This window comes from Pongo abelii, chromosome 8 (genome assembly GCF_028885655.2).
Source record: "Pongo abelii isolate AG06213 chromosome 8, NHGRI_mPonAbe1-v2.0_pri, whole genome shotgun sequence".
NCBI classification, from domain to species: domain Eukaryota; kingdom Metazoa; phylum Chordata; class Mammalia; order Primates; family Hominidae; genus Pongo; species Pongo abelii.
In genome coordinates this window covers 19,897,004-19,915,937 of record NC_071993.2, presented here as the reverse complement: position 1 = coordinate 19,915,937, position 18,934 = coordinate 19,897,004, and the positions used below count along the sequence as shown (strand labels likewise).

The 18,934-nt window shown below is 40.9% G+C and overlaps 1 protein-coding gene across 2 annotated transcripts in view; it reads right to left on the bottom strand.

Moving 5' to 3' along the window:
• Positions 1-16,801, bottom strand: part of PLXDC2 (plexin domain containing 2) — a 474,652-nt gene extending 457,851 nt beyond the window's left edge. Inside the window, exon 1 of one of the 2 annotated variants that reach the window (XM_009245164.4) lies at positions 15,159-16,801. In XM_009245164.4, the coding sequence (XP_009243439.3) occupies positions 15,159-15,270 (112 nt within the window). In that variant the 5' untranslated portion in view covers positions 15,271-16,801. The remainder of the gene's footprint in view (positions 1-15,158) is intronic. The other variant, XM_054522029.2, reaches the window with a different exon arrangement.
• Positions 16,802-18,934: the final 2,133 nt, after the last annotated feature.

The window sequence follows — 18,934 nt, the reverse complement described above, 5'->3', positions numbered from 1 at the left end:
TTTCTATCTCACACAGTGAATTACAAAATTCAATTGACAGTAGAAACATCTTCCAACTGAAGTTACCCTGGTGGAGGAAAAAGTTAACTAATATAAAAATTAGGCAAATTGAACTTTACGAAGATATTTCAAATTATATCATGAAATGTCATATATTTTAAGCACACATCACACATACATGTGTAACATACAGCAGTCTCCAACTTATGTATAAAGAATATGAGAAAGAATGGCTAGGTTTTCAATTAACCTACAACAGTCTATTTTATTTCTAGTAAGTGCATTCATGCATTCCTCCGTGTTTCTTTTTAATTACTGATTAGTTATTGAATTGAATAAATGAATGGAAAGATAAATGAGTCAATGCATTTATTAGACACAAGATAGACCTTTGTGGGCTATTCAATAAGTCACTCAACAATTTTTAAATTAAGAGCCTACTATGTGCTAGGTGCTATGTCTGAAGTGTAGTTATACTATTTTTGTTTTGTTTTTAAATTTTTTAAACTCTGGAGAACCCCAATAAACAAAAGTATTAAATAAACAAAATGAATAAGCATTAGCTATGGAGCACTTATGAATAAATGAAAAATAATAAACGAATAAACGAAAAACCCATTTGTTTGATGGGTTTTTGCCTATTATTTCTGGGTACAGATTATTGGACTAACAAAAACTATGATACATCATCCATGAAAGAGTTAAAGCTCCGGGTGTATACCCAGTAAAGGGATTGCTGGGTCAAAAATATGAACCATTCTACCATAAAGACACATGCATGCAAACGTGCATTGCAATACTATTTACAATAGCAAAGATGTGGAATCAACCTAAATGTACATCAATGATGGACTGAATGAAGAAAATATGGTACCTATACACCATGGAATATTATGCAGCCACAAAAAAGAAAGAGATCATATCCTTTGCAGGAAAATGGATGGAGGACATTATCCTTAGCAAAGTAATGCACGAATAGAAAACCAAATATCACATGTTCTTACTTGTAAGTGGGAGCTAAATGATGAGAACACATGGGCACAAAGAGGGGAACAACAGACACTGGGGTCTACTTGAGGATGGAGAGTGGGAGGAGGAAGAGGAGCAGAAAAAAATAACTATTGGGTACTAAGCTTACTACCTGGATGACAAAATAATCTGTACAGCAAACCCCTGTGGCACAAGTTTACCTAAATAACAAACCTTCACATGTACCCCTGAGCCTAAAATAAAAGTTAAAAAAAAAAAAAAAGAGTTAAAGCCTTCCCTTTCATGATTTCCCACTGCCTAGAAAGTTTATCTATACCCACAGGAAAAATAAAATGAGGACAGGAACTGCTAGCCAAATAAAGGAAGACAGTAAGTGAAACAGCGAGAAAGATGAGAAAAATAAGACCCAGGTACAAGAACTCTATATGTAATATCAGAATGGGATTAAAAAATCACCCAAGAAAACTAACAGAGAAGAAAGTATCTATCACAGTCACAACTTACGACTTATCTGATGAATGTCACCCAACATCTGAGATTTGAATCATTTTAATGGTCATTGATAACATGCCCTACCAAATGAAATGATGCAGAAAAATTCATTAAGCATTTATTAATTGCCTTCTATATACCAAGCACTATGAAAGGTGCCAAGAAAACAAACAAGCAAAAAAAAAAAAAAAAAAAAAGGAAACAAACCTGGTTCCTACCCTCATAGAGCTTACAATTTAGTGGGAAGAATAGTCCTCAATTGAATACTTATACAAATAGCAATATAATTAAACACTGTGATGGATTTCTCAAGACTCTTTCAGCAGCAAGTAACAAATCCCAGCTCAAAATCAGAATTTCCTGCTTTATCACATTGGGCAGTCCAAAATTGCCTATGGATGGCTCTAGACTTTTATCTTCCCAATGCAGCAACTCCCAGGAAAAAAAAAAAAAAGACATTCTCTTTTCCGGAGCATAGTTAGAGAAAGACCAGTTAGCCTGAGGTCCAAGGGTGAAGGTACACTCTGCGTGGCCACTTTTGAGACACAAGCTGATCATGGGAAATATGCCACTATTAAAAGAAACCCAGGAGAACAACATAGGGTGGGGAGAGGACATTCATAAATAATGGGAGGGTGCTGTTACCAAAGGATGGGGGAAAGAGATACTGAGGAGACAGAAATATCAGATGTTCACACCGTACCATTAGTATGGAAGAGAGGAAGAACTCTGGAGAATGTTTCAAGAAAAACAATAAAAGCCAAGGTAAGAAAAGAATGTGCTCTGAGTATAAGAGAAAGAAACTGTTGATTACATGGAAGATGCTGACCTCAACGGATTAAAACGTGAGCAAGTGGATCACATTAAGACTGTGAAAAGAGTTAACTCAAGTCACTGAGTGTGGTACTAAGAGACTGTATTGATTCTTTTGTTGAAAAATATTTAAAAGGCTACCTAGTGATCTGTATCTGAAAAATCTTTTAAATATCTGTTTCCCAGGGGGTGTTTCCCAGTTGGACTCTTTCACCTTGAGATAGGTGGAAAGCTAATTATGCAAATTTCATGGCTCTATCTCTAATTTCTGTTTCACTAATTGTTTATCCATATATCATTTTTAACTATGGAATTCTCTCCAGAGAAGCAAATTAACAGATTTTAATATTTTATCACACAATTCATGTTGTGGGTTATAAATTATTAGAGAGGATTAAAATCTTGTCCTTTCACAGCCTTTGAAATGTTATTCAGATTTACAAGCTCAGAAATTTAAAACTACTCTTGATAACACCGGTTAAAGTATCCCTTTCTCTGTTCTTGCTAGCTTAGTATATGACTGGATCACTGGTAAATCATCCTTTGTAAATGAGTTCTCAGTTCTTCACAAATATATATGACAAATTCTCTTACTTTGCAATCACTCCATCTCTACCTTCTCTGTACATTTGGTCTTTTTTTTATATATTTTTTACTTTTGAGATGGAGTCTCACTCTGTTGCCTAGGCTGGAGTGCAGTGGCATGATCTCGGCTCACTGCAACCTCCACCTTTTGGGTTCCAGTGATTCTCGTGCCTTAGCCTCCGAGCAGCTGGGACTACAGGTGCCCGCCACCACGTCTGGATAATTTTTTGTATTTTTAGTAGAAGCCTCCCAAAGCGCTGAGATTATAGGCATGAGCCCCCGTGCCTGACCTGTCATTGATATTTTTGCCCAAAGAAACGTGTGGTAAGAAAGTATCAACAAAACTCTTTGCATGAGTGATAAGCCTGAACAAACACAGCACCATTTATAAAAGTGGAACACTAACAAGCATCCTACAGCAAATTTTCAGAGAGCTTCATATGCTTGGAGCTAGGGAGGCATTGGGGAATCAGTCACAGAAGGCAGTTTATAGTCAAATGCAGGCACAAGTAATTACTATTGATGATCAGTGAAACGATGAAAACATCAAGGCTAAGTGGAGACCTGAAGGACAAAAAGCCAAAAAACAAAAAAAAAAAAGGAGGAAAGTGTGTACCAAAAAGAGGTAAAAGCACGTGCAGAATTTCAGAACAGAGGCAATGTATGGGGATCCTGGGGAAGGACAGAAAGTGCTGAACTTGAACCTGAAGAGGTCAAACAGGACCAGATACCTTCAGCATGAGAGCAACAGAAAGGCACAGGAGTGGTTCCAACAGAGGAGGGACACAGCCAGGTTTGCATTTTAGAAAGATCTTTCTGGCTGTGGAATGAAGAATGGGTTCCAGCAGGGCAATTTTGGAGGCAAGGTGGGAAGCCTTTGCAGTAAGCCAGGCTAGAAAGGCCAGGCCTGTTGAAGACAGGACAATAGAACTGGGGGCTGGAGAAAAGCCATCTGAAGTCAAACAAAAGTGCTTGGCTTAAAAAAAAATCAGCTTCATATTGGCCATGCCTATTTTCAAACATCTCTTCTAAAAACAGCTTGACAAAACTGAGATTGCACCAATCTGGCTTCCTGCATGGAGCTGTTTTGCAACGTCCAGACAATGAGACTGTCATGTGCAGAATGACTTTAAATCTTGCTTGTTTTTAAAAATCTCTGAAATGAACAACAGATGTTAAAAAGATAAAGAAGGCTAAACAACCAAGAAATAAAACAAGCTGCCTGGCTTTTCCATGTACTCCTGATTAAAAAATACTCAGATCACCAAGCCTGACTTGAGAGCTGTAGCCAGTCATGGACTGTGTTGAGCTGGAGGTGGAGTTCACATTTTCAAATCAAACAAGAAAATTGTACCCCTCTCATTTGCAAATGCCTGTAGTCTAAATAAAATAATAAATTCTATTGCCTATAGAGGGGTAGCAACTTGCAAACTGTACTCTCTTTCAAAGTAAATCTCCAATGGGATCGAAATGAATCAGCTAGTGAGCCAATGTTAAGGAGGATCCTAAAGCTTGGAGATTTTACCGTTCTTTCCAAAGCTGTTTCTTAGGATGCAGCAAACTTAAGACAAAGTCTTGGTTGGAGCGTTGCTGGTCCAGAGATAAGATGCTAAGAGGCACACTGCGAAAATATCGTCATGTCCATGTGTTATTTGCGTTGAGCTCACTCCTCCATCGTGACAGTTCCTAAGAAGCCAGGTATTAACATTTCCTTCCCTTAACTGAGTTGTTCATTTTAATTAAACTATCTTTCCCCATTTGTTTCCTAGGAAACAATTAGATGTATGGTTAGTTTGATGATGTGATAAGAAAACCTCCCCAGCTCTCCATCTGGAAATTTCATTTCAACTAAAAAAGGTCACTGTCAAATAGTCACTATTAGCAATTTGTTATGATGGCTGGGCGCGGTGGCTCATGTCTGTAATCCCAGCACTTCGGGAGACCAAAATGGGTGGATCACTTGAGGTCAGGAGTTGGAGACCAGCTTGGCCAACACGGTGAAACCCCATCTCTACTAAAAATACACAAATTAGCCGGGTGTGGTGGCGCGCCTGTAGTTGCAGCTATTTGGGAGACTGAGGCAGGAAAATCACTGGAACCCGGGAGATGGAGGTTGCAGTGAGCCAAGATCGTGCCACTGCACTCCAGCCTGGGCAACAAAGTGAGAATCTGTCTAAAAAAATAAAAAAGAAAAGAAAATTGTTATGAAGCCCTGTGGTACTTGTTCTGGCCATTAGATGTTGTAGAAAAGAAAATACATAGTCTCCCAGTTGTTTAGAAATTGAATTATTTACAAAATGACCAAGAGATTTAATAAGATTGCAATCAAAAGCCCAAGAGTTTGTAGCAACATCTGAAATGTTTATTCTAAAATGGCTCTGGAAAAGGAAAGAACCTCCTGAAATAGCCAGCTTCTGAAGAGCAAGAACAAGGAGGACGAGTTTGTCCCATCAGATAGAAAGACTTATTATAAAGCTATAGTAATTAAGACTGTGTATCAGTACAGGGATAATTATGGGTTCCTCCACCCCCTTTATCTTCAAAGTAGATTATCTCAGCAGGGCTTATTTCAGGATTTATCTTTTTGGAGTAGACTTTTCACAAACCCAATAACCCAGAAATTCTAGCTCTAAATATAAGCCAAGCAACTCCTGCATGTAAACAGGAAAAGACGATTGCAAGGATGCTCCTATCCCCATGTTCACAAGAGCACTAATTAGCCATGGGTGGAAAATTGAATAAATCAGTTGTGGACCAGCAGATTACAATTAAGACCAATCCAAGTAGATGCAGTTGCTAAAAACAAAACAGCAAGTGATGTGATTTATTACACAACTCAGTCTCCACCAAAATTGTTTCACAACATACCCATCAGTATTTTGCAAGTCTTTCCATATTAACAAATGCAACCACAAGATTCTGATACAGGAGCTATATTTACTCACACTTCACGTAAAACAAAAGGTTTTCATAAAATCCATTCAGTTTGAACAAAAAAATAAACATTTTTTAAAGCTACATAAAAATTTTAAAGCCAAGTTATGAATCAAAACAGGTACAACTGTACATTATACAAGATATATAATATCCTATGCTAGTTTAACAAAACCAGCACATGAAAACAAAGCACTGAGCAATATCTTTGTAACATAGCAAGAGTGCTCTCAAACTAAAATGTGAAATAAAATGTGTTTTAACCTCACAAGTCACCTTGACTTTCACAGGGCATCCACAGTTTTCAAAGTATTAAAATATTCTTCAAATTTTTGTTGTATGACAAAAAAGCTAAAATGACCCTCCTGTTTCTGCTCCAAACAAGCACCAAGGAAAAAAAGTGCAAAGACACAATGGTATGTCTCTTAGTTCAATTTTTGCTCCTTGGAATTAGCAAATTAAAGGGCTAAATGACAACAACAACAAAAAATTCAAAGCTGTATACTCCCAGGACCTATATAAATAGTAAATAGAATTAAAATGGCTAATATCAGAAGCAATAATTCTTGAAAGAATTATGGACAGGCAGTACATTTTGGGCAACCTTAAACATAAAACTATGGACTGGCAAAATAATCAGGAGGTTGAATGTTTTTAAATTAAAAGTTCAGGACAGTATTCCTTGAAATCACACGAACCCATATCCACTAAGAACATGACTCAGTTTGCCTAAAATTATTTCATATATACTTTTCATTGGGATATTTTGCAATGCAGATTGCATTTATGTAATTTGTATATAGACATTTTTCAATGAATTGAAGGGAAAAGATAGTAAAAGGAGAAGGAGAAGGGAAAGCCAAAAGGAGAAGTCAGCTGAAATACCAGACTTGCTCCCGCCAGCTATGCCCACAGGAAGGTGAGTGGGCCCTTTCGACCAGACAAATGAACAAAAAGACAGCATATAAATAACAGGGTTCATTAGGTCAGCGGTAGCTACAGTCTAGGTTTGTATGTCGGAAAGAATTCAGCAAATAGATACAATAGATTCAGCATAAGCAGTACCTGAAATGTACCTTAAATACTTTCCCATCTTAAAACTCATCATTATTGGTACATTTCGTGCTCTAAATGACAAATTCTGCCTGTCCTACTTCCCTTTTAGGCTTTAGGGAAATAAATATTTTATTGGATGTTCATATAATGGTTTCAGAGAGAAAAGGGTAGGAGTTACTACTGTAAGCAGTTACTACTGTAAGCAGATATCTGTAACTACCACCCAAAAAACATTATCAAATGTTCAATGTTCCATATTCCAGCTGGACCCAAGAATACAGTATCCTAATCGAAATGAACCAGAGTGTACTTACCAAGCATCATACTCAAAAGAGAATATATCAGTTTTATTTAGACTTTTTGTATCACTGAACACTCCAAGGAATATATAGAAAATTGACTTTTAAATATTCGGATTCCTATGCAGTTTTTCCACAGGGCAAACTCTTAATATTCTCTCCATATTCTCAAAGCCTCAATGAGCTACACACCTTACCTACAGGACGAGACCTCGAGCAACATGGATTCTAAGGAAAATGTCCAATTATTGAGTAAAAAATAATTGAGGAACTGAGTAATAAGATTCCAGACAAGTAAAACGGAAGTCAGTCTGCATCTTGGCCTGTGACCCTCTCTTGACAAAACTCACAGACCACTATCTATGATAAGGCCTCAAGCAGAAAGAGTGAGGACAGCCTATTTTAATTTGAAGGGTAGGGTAAAGGTACTAGCGCTTAGATCTGGTTTGATGGCCTCTGGCGGAAGAGATTAAAAGTCTGGATATCCAGTAAGGTCACTTAGTGTCTGACCCCATGTTCAGATCTGTAATCCTTAACAGGCTAATTCCAAACAGGCCCCTGACAAGACCTCTAATTCTATTTAAATATACAAATCTATACCATCATTCCACAGCTTACCACCTTTTTAATTAAAAAGAGGAAAATAAAACCAAACAATAAATATGAAATGAGTTCACTGTCTGGTTATAAACACATGTGGAATATTTTATATTCTCATCTTTTTTCAGCTATTATCCTGTTAATTTGTAACACAATAAATAGTGGAAGAAACTGTCTTAATAAAAGCATCACTACTTAGCCTGTCATTCTCTAGTAACTTCCTCAGCTTAACAGAATCATTGTGTGGGACGCAGTGAGGGAAGACATCCTGTGTGAACTCAGTGAAGAAAGACCTCCAGAATGGAGTACTCTGCAGAGATAATTAAAGCTTTGGGAAAATGTGCTCAGAATAAAGCCAAAGGGCTGGAATTCATCAGATTAAGAGAAAGCGGAAAGCAACTTAGTGATACACAACCTTATGTATTATGGTGATACAATTTTATTTGCTTTTTTCCCATCTCCAAAACAAATACCAAATAAGATTTTAAGTGAGAAAAGGTAGAAAAGGTAAGATGAAGACAGAGGTAAGCTAGCACACAAAATGTAGGCCAGAAGGTTTATATACTTGTTGGAGGTGGGCCACAAATTGTGCACTGAGATTTCAAGAAACCAAAACTTAAATGGTAAAACTCCTAGGCACTATTTATAATGTCCAGAAGATATAAACAAGCTCAAAAGAACTATGTCTGTTATTGAAACATAAGGTCTCTCACCCTGTCTCTGTCTCTTTCTCTCTCTCATTTTCTCATGGCATAATATCTCGGGGAGCAGACACTGTGCAATGTATTGCAGAATATCCTCATCTACTTCCCTATAACGGTTCCCACAGCAAGTTTTTTTATTATTTTATTTTTTGAGACAGGGTCATTCTCTGTTGGCCAGGCTGGAATGCAGTGGTGTAATCACAGCTCATTGCAGCCCTGACCTCCTGGGTTCAAGTGATCCTCCCACCTCAGCCTACCAAGTAGCTGGGACTACAGGTGTGCACCACCATGACCAGCTAATTAAAAACAAAACAAAACAAAACAACTGTAGAGATGAGATCCCTTCCCTATGTTGTCCAGGCTGGTCTCCAAATCGTGGACTCAAGCAATCCCCCTGTCTCGGCCTCCCAAAGTGTTGGGATTACAGGTGTGAGTCACAGAACCTCACCTCAAAACAAGTTTTATGAGAATTTTTTTTTTTTTTTTGAGATGCAGTCTCGCTCTGTTGCCCAGCTGGAGTGCAGTGGCGCTATCTCAACCTCCACCTCCCGGGTTAAGCGATTCTCCTGCCTCAGCCTCCTGAGTAGCTGGAACTACAGGTGCATGCCACCATGCCTGGCTAATTTTTTTATTTTTAGTGCAGATGGAGTTTCACCATGTTGGCCAGGATGGTCTTGATCTCCTGACCTCTTGATCTACCCACCTCCGCCTCCCAAAAAAGTGCTGGGATCACAGGCGTGAGCCACCACGCCCAGCCCAGACAATATTTTTAAAGCCTTCTTCATTATAGTTTAGTGACATGAGGCCTAAAACTGTTTAATTCAAAAGCAATCCCACAAAGAACCAAAATTATTTAATAGTCTTCATCTTCAGTGAAATAAACCACCACCATCACCATATATGTATGCATATGTACATATATATGTATACCATATTTTAAGATATTAAATTTAAAACATAAGTAAACATCCAAGCACTTTGGGAGGCTGAGGTGGGTGGATCACAAGGTCAGGAAATCAAGACCATCCTGGCTAACACAGTGAAACCCTGTCTCTACTAAAAAATACAAAAACTTAGCCGGGCATGGTGGCGGGTGCCTGTAGTCCCAGCTACTTGGGAGGCTGAGGCAGGACAATGGCGTGAACCCGGGAGGCGGAGCTTGCAGTGAGCCGAGATTGCGCCACTGCACTCCGGACTGGGAGAGAGAGCGAGACACCGTCTCAAAAAAAAAAGTAAGTAAACATGCAGGAAGAAACTAGCAGTATAGGAAAATCGTGGAATAAACTTTTTGAAAGTCCTATCTATCAACAGAAGGCTTAACGTAAATAACTGATTTTAAAATAGCCAAAGTGCCTAAAAATAGACATTTCTCCAAAGAAGACAAAAAAAATGGCCAATAGGTATATGACACGGTCCTCAACATCACTAATCATTAGGGAAATACAAATCAAAACCACAATAAGGTATCATCTCACACCTACTAATATTAAGATGGCTATTGTCAAAAAGACAATAGATAGTAAGTGTGGGGGAGGATGTGGAGAAAAGGGAACCCTTATACACTGCTGGTGGGAATGTAAATTGGTAGAGCCATAAAAAGAACAATATGAAGTTGCTTCAAAAAATTAAAAATAAAACCACCGTATAAGCTAGCAATCTCTCTTCTGAATATATACCTGAAGAAAATAAAACCAGCCCCTTTAAGAGGTATCTTCACTCTCATGTTAATTGAAGCATTATTCACAATAGCCAAGATATGACAACCTGAGGGTCCACTGATGAATAACTGGATATATATTCCATATACATTGCATATGTAGTGCATATGTATTCCATATATAGCGGATATATATTATATATATTGCATATATAGAGCAGATATTATATATATTGCATATGTAGTGCAGATATTATATATATTGCATATATGGGGCATATATATTATATATTGCATATATAGGGCATATATATTATATATTGCATATATAGTGCATATATACTATATATTGCATATATAGTGTATATACATTATATACTGCATATATAGTGCATATATATATGCACAATGGAATATTATTTAGCTTTAAAAAAGAAGATCTTGCTATTTGTGATAGCATGGATGAAGCTGGGGGACATTGTGCTAAGTGAAATAATTCAGACACAGAAATACAAATGCAATTTGGTTTCTCTTATACATAGAATTAGAAAATAAACAAGCATCATGTTGCACAGCTTAAATACATATTATTAAAAATTAAAACGAAGAATTTTTTAAAAGAAATGTATAAAAGAAAAAAGATATGAGATTAAGAACATGAGTGAACATTCATTCAGAAACCAGCAGGATAGAAGAATGGTCGAAAGAATTTTTTGAAAGTCCCACCTAATAGTAGAAGCATAGTTTAGCAGACTTCTGGATCTTATGCTTTGGTTTCAACAGTTGCTCTCTGAAGTTAGTTTTAAATTTATTTCTATCCTATGGATGGACAAAGTCTTAGCATGGGAATTATTTAAAAAGTCTCCCAAGGTGGCATTCAAATTAATAATTCAGCTTGAACTATAGTTCAATTCAGTTCAGTTCAGTCCAACAACCATTTATTGCAACTATTTATTGGTAGTTGCCACAGCAGATTGAGAAATAAATGACAACAGACCCTGACCTCAGGAACGTATGGTCTGGTCTAATAGAATACATGAGAGAGAGGCAGAAATGGAAAAAAAGGAAACCCTACAATATCAAGCAAGTGCCTTTGAAGAAGGCATAAAGTGCACTGAGAATTCTAAGACAACACGTCCTTTTGTGGAGAGTGTCACTTGAGATAAATCTGCAGGAAAAATTGGAAAATGGATGGATGGAGACGCACTTAGAGAAGGAAGAGCAGGGGGAATGGCAGAAGTGGTAATGCATGGTACACACCCAGGGAACTTCCAGCAGCTCATCTGGTGAGAGCTTTCAAGAACAGGCAGGGGAGAGACGGTGGGAAAGTGCTTGAGGCCACACGGCAATGGCCTTGAAGACCATGGAGAAGAGACTGTATTAATGTGATGAGAAAGTAGCTGAAGATTTTATTTATTTGTTTGTTTGTTGACTTATTTTTATTTATTTATTTTTTTTTTGAGGCAGGGTCTCCCTTTGTCGCCCGTCCAGGCTGGAGTGCAATGGTGCAATCTCGGCTCGCTGCTACCTCCGCCTCCTGGGTTCAAGTGATTCTCCTGCCTCAGCCTCCCAAGTATAGCCAGGATTACAGGTGTCCACCACCACACCCGGCTAATTTTTGTATTTTTAGTAGAGACGGGGTTTCACCATGTTCGCCAGGCTGGTCTCGAACTCCTGACCTCAGGTGATCTGCCCACCTCGGCCTCCCAAAGTGCTGGGATTACAGGCACAAGCTACCGCGCCCAGCCTGCAGCTGAAGACTTTAGATCCCATGATCAAGGCTGTTGATCAACTCATTCCTCTTTAAAAACATAATGTTTCTGCAATAGGAGACAGCTTTTACGAAAAAATGACAAAACTAATTGATAAGGACACATATTTTCTACATACTCTGAGAGTATCTGATTCTTGCAGTGAAGAAACCTGTCTGGAGCAAAATTAGTATCTTTCATTATTAAGTTTTATTCAAATACATTCTCCCTGACAAGAGTTTATTTCTGAAGATCACATTGAAAGGTGCAAATTCTCCTGATTATAATAACTCCAAACCTCTAGGCAGACATCCATGAACATCAACAACAAAAATTATCTTTGATATAAATGTTCTACACTACGATTATGTCTCAGTTGAAACTTACCCAACCTCAAGCTTCAAAACTTGTATCTATTCTCTAAAGGAAAAAGAAACTCATATTTCATATTTTTAAAATTTTGCATGTAGCCTCAAGTCATTGATTGATAAAATAATTAACCTGTCTTTTGTCCAACAATATGACAGATGTCCATTTTATAATAAATATTCACTTGAATTAAGCCCTCTATTATATCATTGTGCTCTAGGTTTATATGCAAACAGAAACTTTAATGATTATGTCTCAACAGCAACACTCTCATAACAAACTCTACAAATGAGTAATATTTCAAAGTAAATTGTTTAACCCCAACAAAAGCAGGAAATATAAAATACTTAAAATGTATTCAACCATGCAGAAAAATATTCAACCAGAGAAGAACAACTAAAATAAATGTAAATTATATGATAAACATAAACTACTTCCCTCTAAAACAGAAAGAGGAAATTAGCAGTTTATCTGCCCTCTGGTGGCAATAAAACCAACTGCAGCATTTACAAAAGTAATGCATAATAAAATGTCCCTGTTATGAAATCAGATATTGTTCCTGTGCCAAAATGTCTGTAATAAAAATCCTGATTGTTGCATGACAAATTTCAAGACTGTTGGACTTTTCTCCCCATATTGAACTTTTAGATAGACTATTTTACAAATAAAATTGTATACTTTTTTCTGTTTCACCTTGCTATTTTTATATATTCAGTAAGCTAACCATTTAATTACAATATTTTTTTCATAAAACTACATGTAAATGATGTCCAGGAAAGAAGCTACTTCTGTTTATAAAAGTCTCCGAAAATTTGCCAAGGAATTTAAAACCATTCTTTTTAAAATCAATCCTATCAATATATGGGTTTCTAGAGTATATTTCCCATCAGAAATATTCAACGAGCTTAAAATACCAGTACACTGATGTTGAACATTTTAAGTATTTTATATTTCCCACAGCAAGGGCTTTTAATTGTATGGACAATCTTACTTTGGGATGAATTTCATCCTCAATTTCTGAACTTCTTGGCACAGCAAATGTGTGTTATTGTGTGTGTGTGTGTGTGTGTGTGTGTGTGTGTGTGTGTGTGTATACATATATTCTTTTCTCAGTAACATTACTGGAACAGGTTTATAAAAAGGTTTGCTGGCATTTATTTTTTTTCTTTACTGCAAATGCATTATTTATTCCTAGTGCCAGAGAAGTTTTTAAATAAACAACTTGGAATGCATATTGGCACACACATCCTTTTAACTTCGTTTGTGGTGGAGTAAATTGTTTTCATTAAGCATCTATTCATACCATGAATAAGTACATGAAAATTACTGTTGCAATTTTTAAATGACTGTGTCCTTTCCTGGAAGGCTAAAAGTGTTATTTTTTTCCGACCAATGAAACATATCAGAGAAATAAACAAAAGGTATAGTCTACTATCATAAATCATACACAGTCAAGAACAACCTATGTCCATTAATGCAGAACAATTAAATGTGACAAAGACAAGTCAACACCCAAGAAATCTGCATTTTATTCTCAGCTTTAAAAGTGTTGTCATCCTATTGCCTCCCTGCACATACACCCCAACACACACACCCCTCCAACCATAAAAGCGCAGAGTCAGTATCTGTGCTTTATCTAGAACAGTTTACACCAGGGACAGGCGAAGTGTTGTGACTGTCTTCTAAGTCGCGGCTTGGTAAATTTCACTCAAGGGTTTCCTTCAAGATCTTCAAGATTCACCTTGCCTGGAATCCCCAGGTGTCCCCCCAGCCTTCCATCTGTGACTCTCTAGTTGACTGTTGAGGACGCATGCATACTTTCCGGGCAATCATTTAAATTATACACACACACACACACACACACACATACGCACACACATACACCAGAAAAGAACAAATTGATTATCCTAAGCAGAAAGTTTTCGTTTTCTTTTCTTTTCCCACCAAGTTTTTTCTTTTTTCTTTTTCTCTCGTTTCACCTCCTCTCGAAGTCCACCCGAGTTCACCAATTTCTGCCAAGATCTCTTTCTGCCTGTGTCTTCACTTTCTTCACTGAAAGGCAGAAATGGGGAGTAGGCACCCAGTGGGCAGGGTCCCAGGAGGCAGCCTCCCGCTCGGCGATCGCCCCCGGGGCGCAGCTCCCCGCAGGACGCGCACCTGCCAGGACAGCCACTAAGAGGATGTGGAGGTTGGGGCCCTCTCGGGGACAAAATCAGGGCACTCCGAGGAACCCTCTGAGCGTTCAGGCCTGTCTGTGAAGCTGGCAGGCGGAGGACAATGGGAGCAGGGGTAGGTCTCCAGAGGCGCGCCCGCCCCCACCTTTCCCACCTGCTCCCCACCTCTGCGTCTGCCGCACCTACCCCGCCCCACTTCCAGCGCCCGCTTGGTCCAGTTCACTAGACAGAGCTAGTGGGGATCGCCAGGGGAAGGAAGGTGCTGCCACAGGGAATTTTCTCGTGCAGAGGGGAGACCTGCAATCCCTGGCTTTCACCACGTCCCCCACCCACCCCACACCACACACTCCCTTAGTTTAACCAGCAGCGAGGAAGGAGGAGGAGCAGGAGAGCACACAGCCTGGAGATGCCAGGTCCTAGGAGACGTATCCACGGAAGAAGCTTTGCTCTCACACTGGAGCCCTCCCTGGGCTACTTGGGGGAGACAGTACCACCCCCTGCCGCCCAGGTGATGTAAGCCCGAAAGCCTCAAGAAAACCCCTAGTCCCCGGCGTCCTTCTCTTGTTAACCCTCTTTTCCCCATTTGGGAAGCCTAAGTTTAGCCGAAAAGCAACTGCAATAAGTTTCCCAAGGGCAGATAGGTGATGTTGGGGGGAGAGGATAGGGAGGACGAGAGTGTCAGAGAGGTCTACAGCTGCGCACAAAATCAACAAGCCAAAGTGCATCTTACTTACCAAGGATTTGGTCTCCGAGTTTCCCATCGGCGAACTGAAACTGGTCGGTGAAGAAGTGGCAAAGTAACACAACTCCTGCAGCGGCCAGGTCGGCCCTCGGGAACCTCGCCATGCCGCCGCCGCCACCTCCCTACCCCGCCCGCCAGTCCTTCGCCGGTGCTCGGGGGCTCCGGATGCAATAGGCGCGACCGGGCCAAACGCTGCGGATCGGTCTCGGTAGGACCCGGAGGCCTTTGTAAATGTCGCTGCGATTTCACAGTAGGGAACCGAGAAGAGGAAGAAGCGAACGCGAGTAGGAGCGCAGCGCTCTTCGGACCTCTGGGGCTCTCTTTGCAACTTGCCACACTCGCAGCCCTCACCCGACACTGAACAACAATTGCGGGGAGGAAAGGCCACTTGCAGCCTGGGCTCGCAAACTGTCGGTTCCACTTGGGCAGCGCCACCCCGGTGTCCGCAGACGGTGACTTCCGAGCCCCAGCGATGCGCTCCACTGGGTTCAAAACTGATCTAATTCCACAGCCAGCGCCGCTGCCTGCTCCAGATCCACTAGGGCTGGTCGGCTCCGCAGGAACTTTCCTCTGCCTCGGGATGGCCCCGGCAGGAGGTTTAGGTTTGCGGGAAGGAGGTTGATGGCGAAACCCTCCCGACAAGTTTTCCTTCTTTTCTTCGCCCGACGCAGGGCGCGCGTCTTTTCTCGCAGCCGGAGGAATGGGCAGCTCCAAAGAGCTGAACCCTGGGAAGGTTCGGGCTGCAGCAGTCTGAGGTCCGAAGCCAGGAAAAAAATGTGTTTAAAAAAAAAAAAAGAGGAAGAAGAAAGGAAAAGGGTGGGGTGGGAGGGAGTCAGGCTGGAACCTATCGGGTGAGGGTTCCCCCAGGCTCAGGAGGAGGTGGCCCCAAGCCCCCGCGGAGCCCCAGGAGTTTGGTGGCGGAGGAGGCGCTGCCGTCGCCACGCTCCCCCGCGCTCCTGCTCCACACTTTGAGGAGGGAAGGCAGCTCGCAATTTGCCAGATCTGCCGCCGCACCCTCCTCCCTCCTCCTTCCGCCCTCCCCTTCGCTCCTCCAGGCTTCTCCCACCTTCCTCCCTGAAACCGGCAGCCCGCACCGACCTGTCCAATGGCTGCACTTTCCTCGGGGCTGGCTGAGGAGTCGCGGCCAACAGATTAAGCCGGGGGAGCCTAGCGAAGGGGAGGGAGAGGGCCACTCCAGCCCCGCGCGCCCTAGGCAGCCGGCTGCCCCCGAGCGCGGGGAGAGGGGACGAGTCCGGGGAGCTAGCGGAGGAGCGCGGGGCGGTACCTCCGCGCCGCCGGGGCGCCATCGTCGCAACCTGCTCGCACTCCCTGGGCAGCTCCGCCAACTGCGCCCCACACCCACCTGGCTCCCGGGCCGTCTTCGCGCCCGACTGCGGGGGGCGATCGCGCCCCGCCCGGACCCTGGCGGGGTCTCCCTGGGCACGAAAGGGTTAACCACAGCTCGCCCCTTCGCGGAGGCTGGGTCTGGCAGTGGCTGGGGAGTGGAGAAAGCAAACCAGAGCCAGTTCGGTTACTGACTCCGCGAAGCCCCCGCAGACCCTAGCCCAGCGCGGGAGGGTGGCGGAAGGCGGCGCACCGCAGCGTGGTCCCCGCCGCTGCCCGCGGCTTTGTAAAGTGTCAGCGGGGGCGAAAGCGAGAGTTTAAAGGAGCAGGAGGCCCACTGAATTTCCTACAGGAGCTTTCAGGGGCTCTGGCTCACCAGTTTGGTTTTGTTTTTTCAGCTCGGGGATCTGTTTCCTCCTTAACCCTGGCCGCACCTCTCATTAGTTGATATCTTATTTTGCATACAGTTAATCATTTTTGAAAGGGATAAATACAAGGAAAAGAAGCAAAGCGCTATTGGTTGAAAGTACAGGATCTAGAGCCCGGACAGCCTGGGCTGCAATTTCACCTCCCCCGCAATGAGCAATTTATTTCCTAGCCTCAGTTATCCATCCATCAAATGGACAGAATTAGAGTAACGCCCTTATAAGGTGGTTGCAATGGATTGGATGAGTTAACTGTGTATTTAATAAATATAGAACATTGCCTACCGCAAAGTACATGGCTTTGTTTAAGTATTTCCTGAAGCAAAAGTGAGAGAAGACGACTTCGATCACATAATAAATTTGCATGTGTTCTAAGTTCAAGGTCCTTTCCACTCCAAGCTCTGAAGAGTCTATGGATGCTGTCAACATCCATGTCTTGGCTTGCCACAAAACCCACTGGAAGTGGATCCGGATAATCAATCTACCTTTGCAAATGTGATGCTCATGGCTTTCTCATGGGAAACAAGAAATATGTTTCCCTTAATCCAATACTCAATTTGCTCTTTATTTCCAAACAACAGATACACACGTATAAACATAAACATATATCATGCCTATACTCTTTATTATGCCAGGACCCTGGCTCTTCCCTGAGCTTTCCTCCCATAGGTTGATTTCTACTTAGGTAACTGGGTTTTTCTATTTCTGCTTAACTAGGAGTGTTTAAGTTCTATGTAATATCACATCCGAATTTGAGTACCTGGACACATACCTGCTTAAAATCAAGTTTGAAAATTGAGTCTTCTCATCAAAACCTGATTGTGCGGTTGACCCTTGAACAACAGGGGTTTGAACTGGGAGGATCCGCTTTTGCATGGATTTTCTTCCTCCTCTGCCACCCCTAACACAGCAAGACTAACCCCTCCTCTTCCTCCTCCTCTTCAGCCCACTCAATGTGAAGACGATGAGGATGAAAGCCTTTCTGATAATCCACTTCCACTTAATAAACAGTAAGTATATTTATCTTCCTTATGATTTTCTTAACATCTTATTTTCTCTAGCTTACTTTATTGTAAGAATACAGTATGCAATATGTAGAACATACAAAATATGTGTTAATCAACTGTTTTTATATTATCAGTAAGGCTTCTAATCAACAGTAGGGTATTAGTAGTTAAGTTTATGAGGAGTCGAAATTATACATAAATTTTCTACTGTGTGGGGGTCTGTCCCCCTGATCCCCATACTGTTCAAGGGTCAACTATAGTTTAATTGACGCCGATTCTTTTTGAGAATCATAAATCCACGTGGAAAGCGTCCCAAAATATTCTGCACAACTCCAGCTCCCATCATATCTAAAATAATGGGGAATCCAGCAGAAACCATTTCAAGAAAGCACCTCTTTTTTCAGACCGAGTTATTTCTCCTTCTTTCACAGTAGAAAAATAGGTGTGTCCTCCTCTGAGAACAAGCAAATCTCCACCTCTCCTTGCTATCATTTTCTTTCTTTTTTCCTTTATTATTTTATGTGCGTATTCACAGGGTTCATTTTTCTTGTTACTTGCGGTCGTCAATGCTTTGACCTCCTGATTGAAACTATATACTTTTTGTAAGTAGAAATTTGATGCCAAAATTTGAAAGGCGGTAAATGGTTATTCAGGGTCAGTCGGGAAAGACTTTTATATGTTTGGTTATGTCACTGATGCTGCTGAATTGTATTGGTTTACTCCTATCTTAATTTTATTCTGAAGAGCTATACACATAGTAAATGCGGAAGTAAGGGAGAAGATACAGGTAAGCAAAACTCAATCATGCTTGATGAGATTTGCTGTTCAGAAATAAAGATGAAAGAAATAAAGATGAAACTCAAGCTCTGATCATTTGCCTTAAATGTTGATGAATAATTATTTTTTAAAGTATATTCTGCCTTTACACTGTAGCAAGGAACGAATACATAAAATGTATGTAGGACAGTATGTTCAGAGTGAAATGGAAAAAG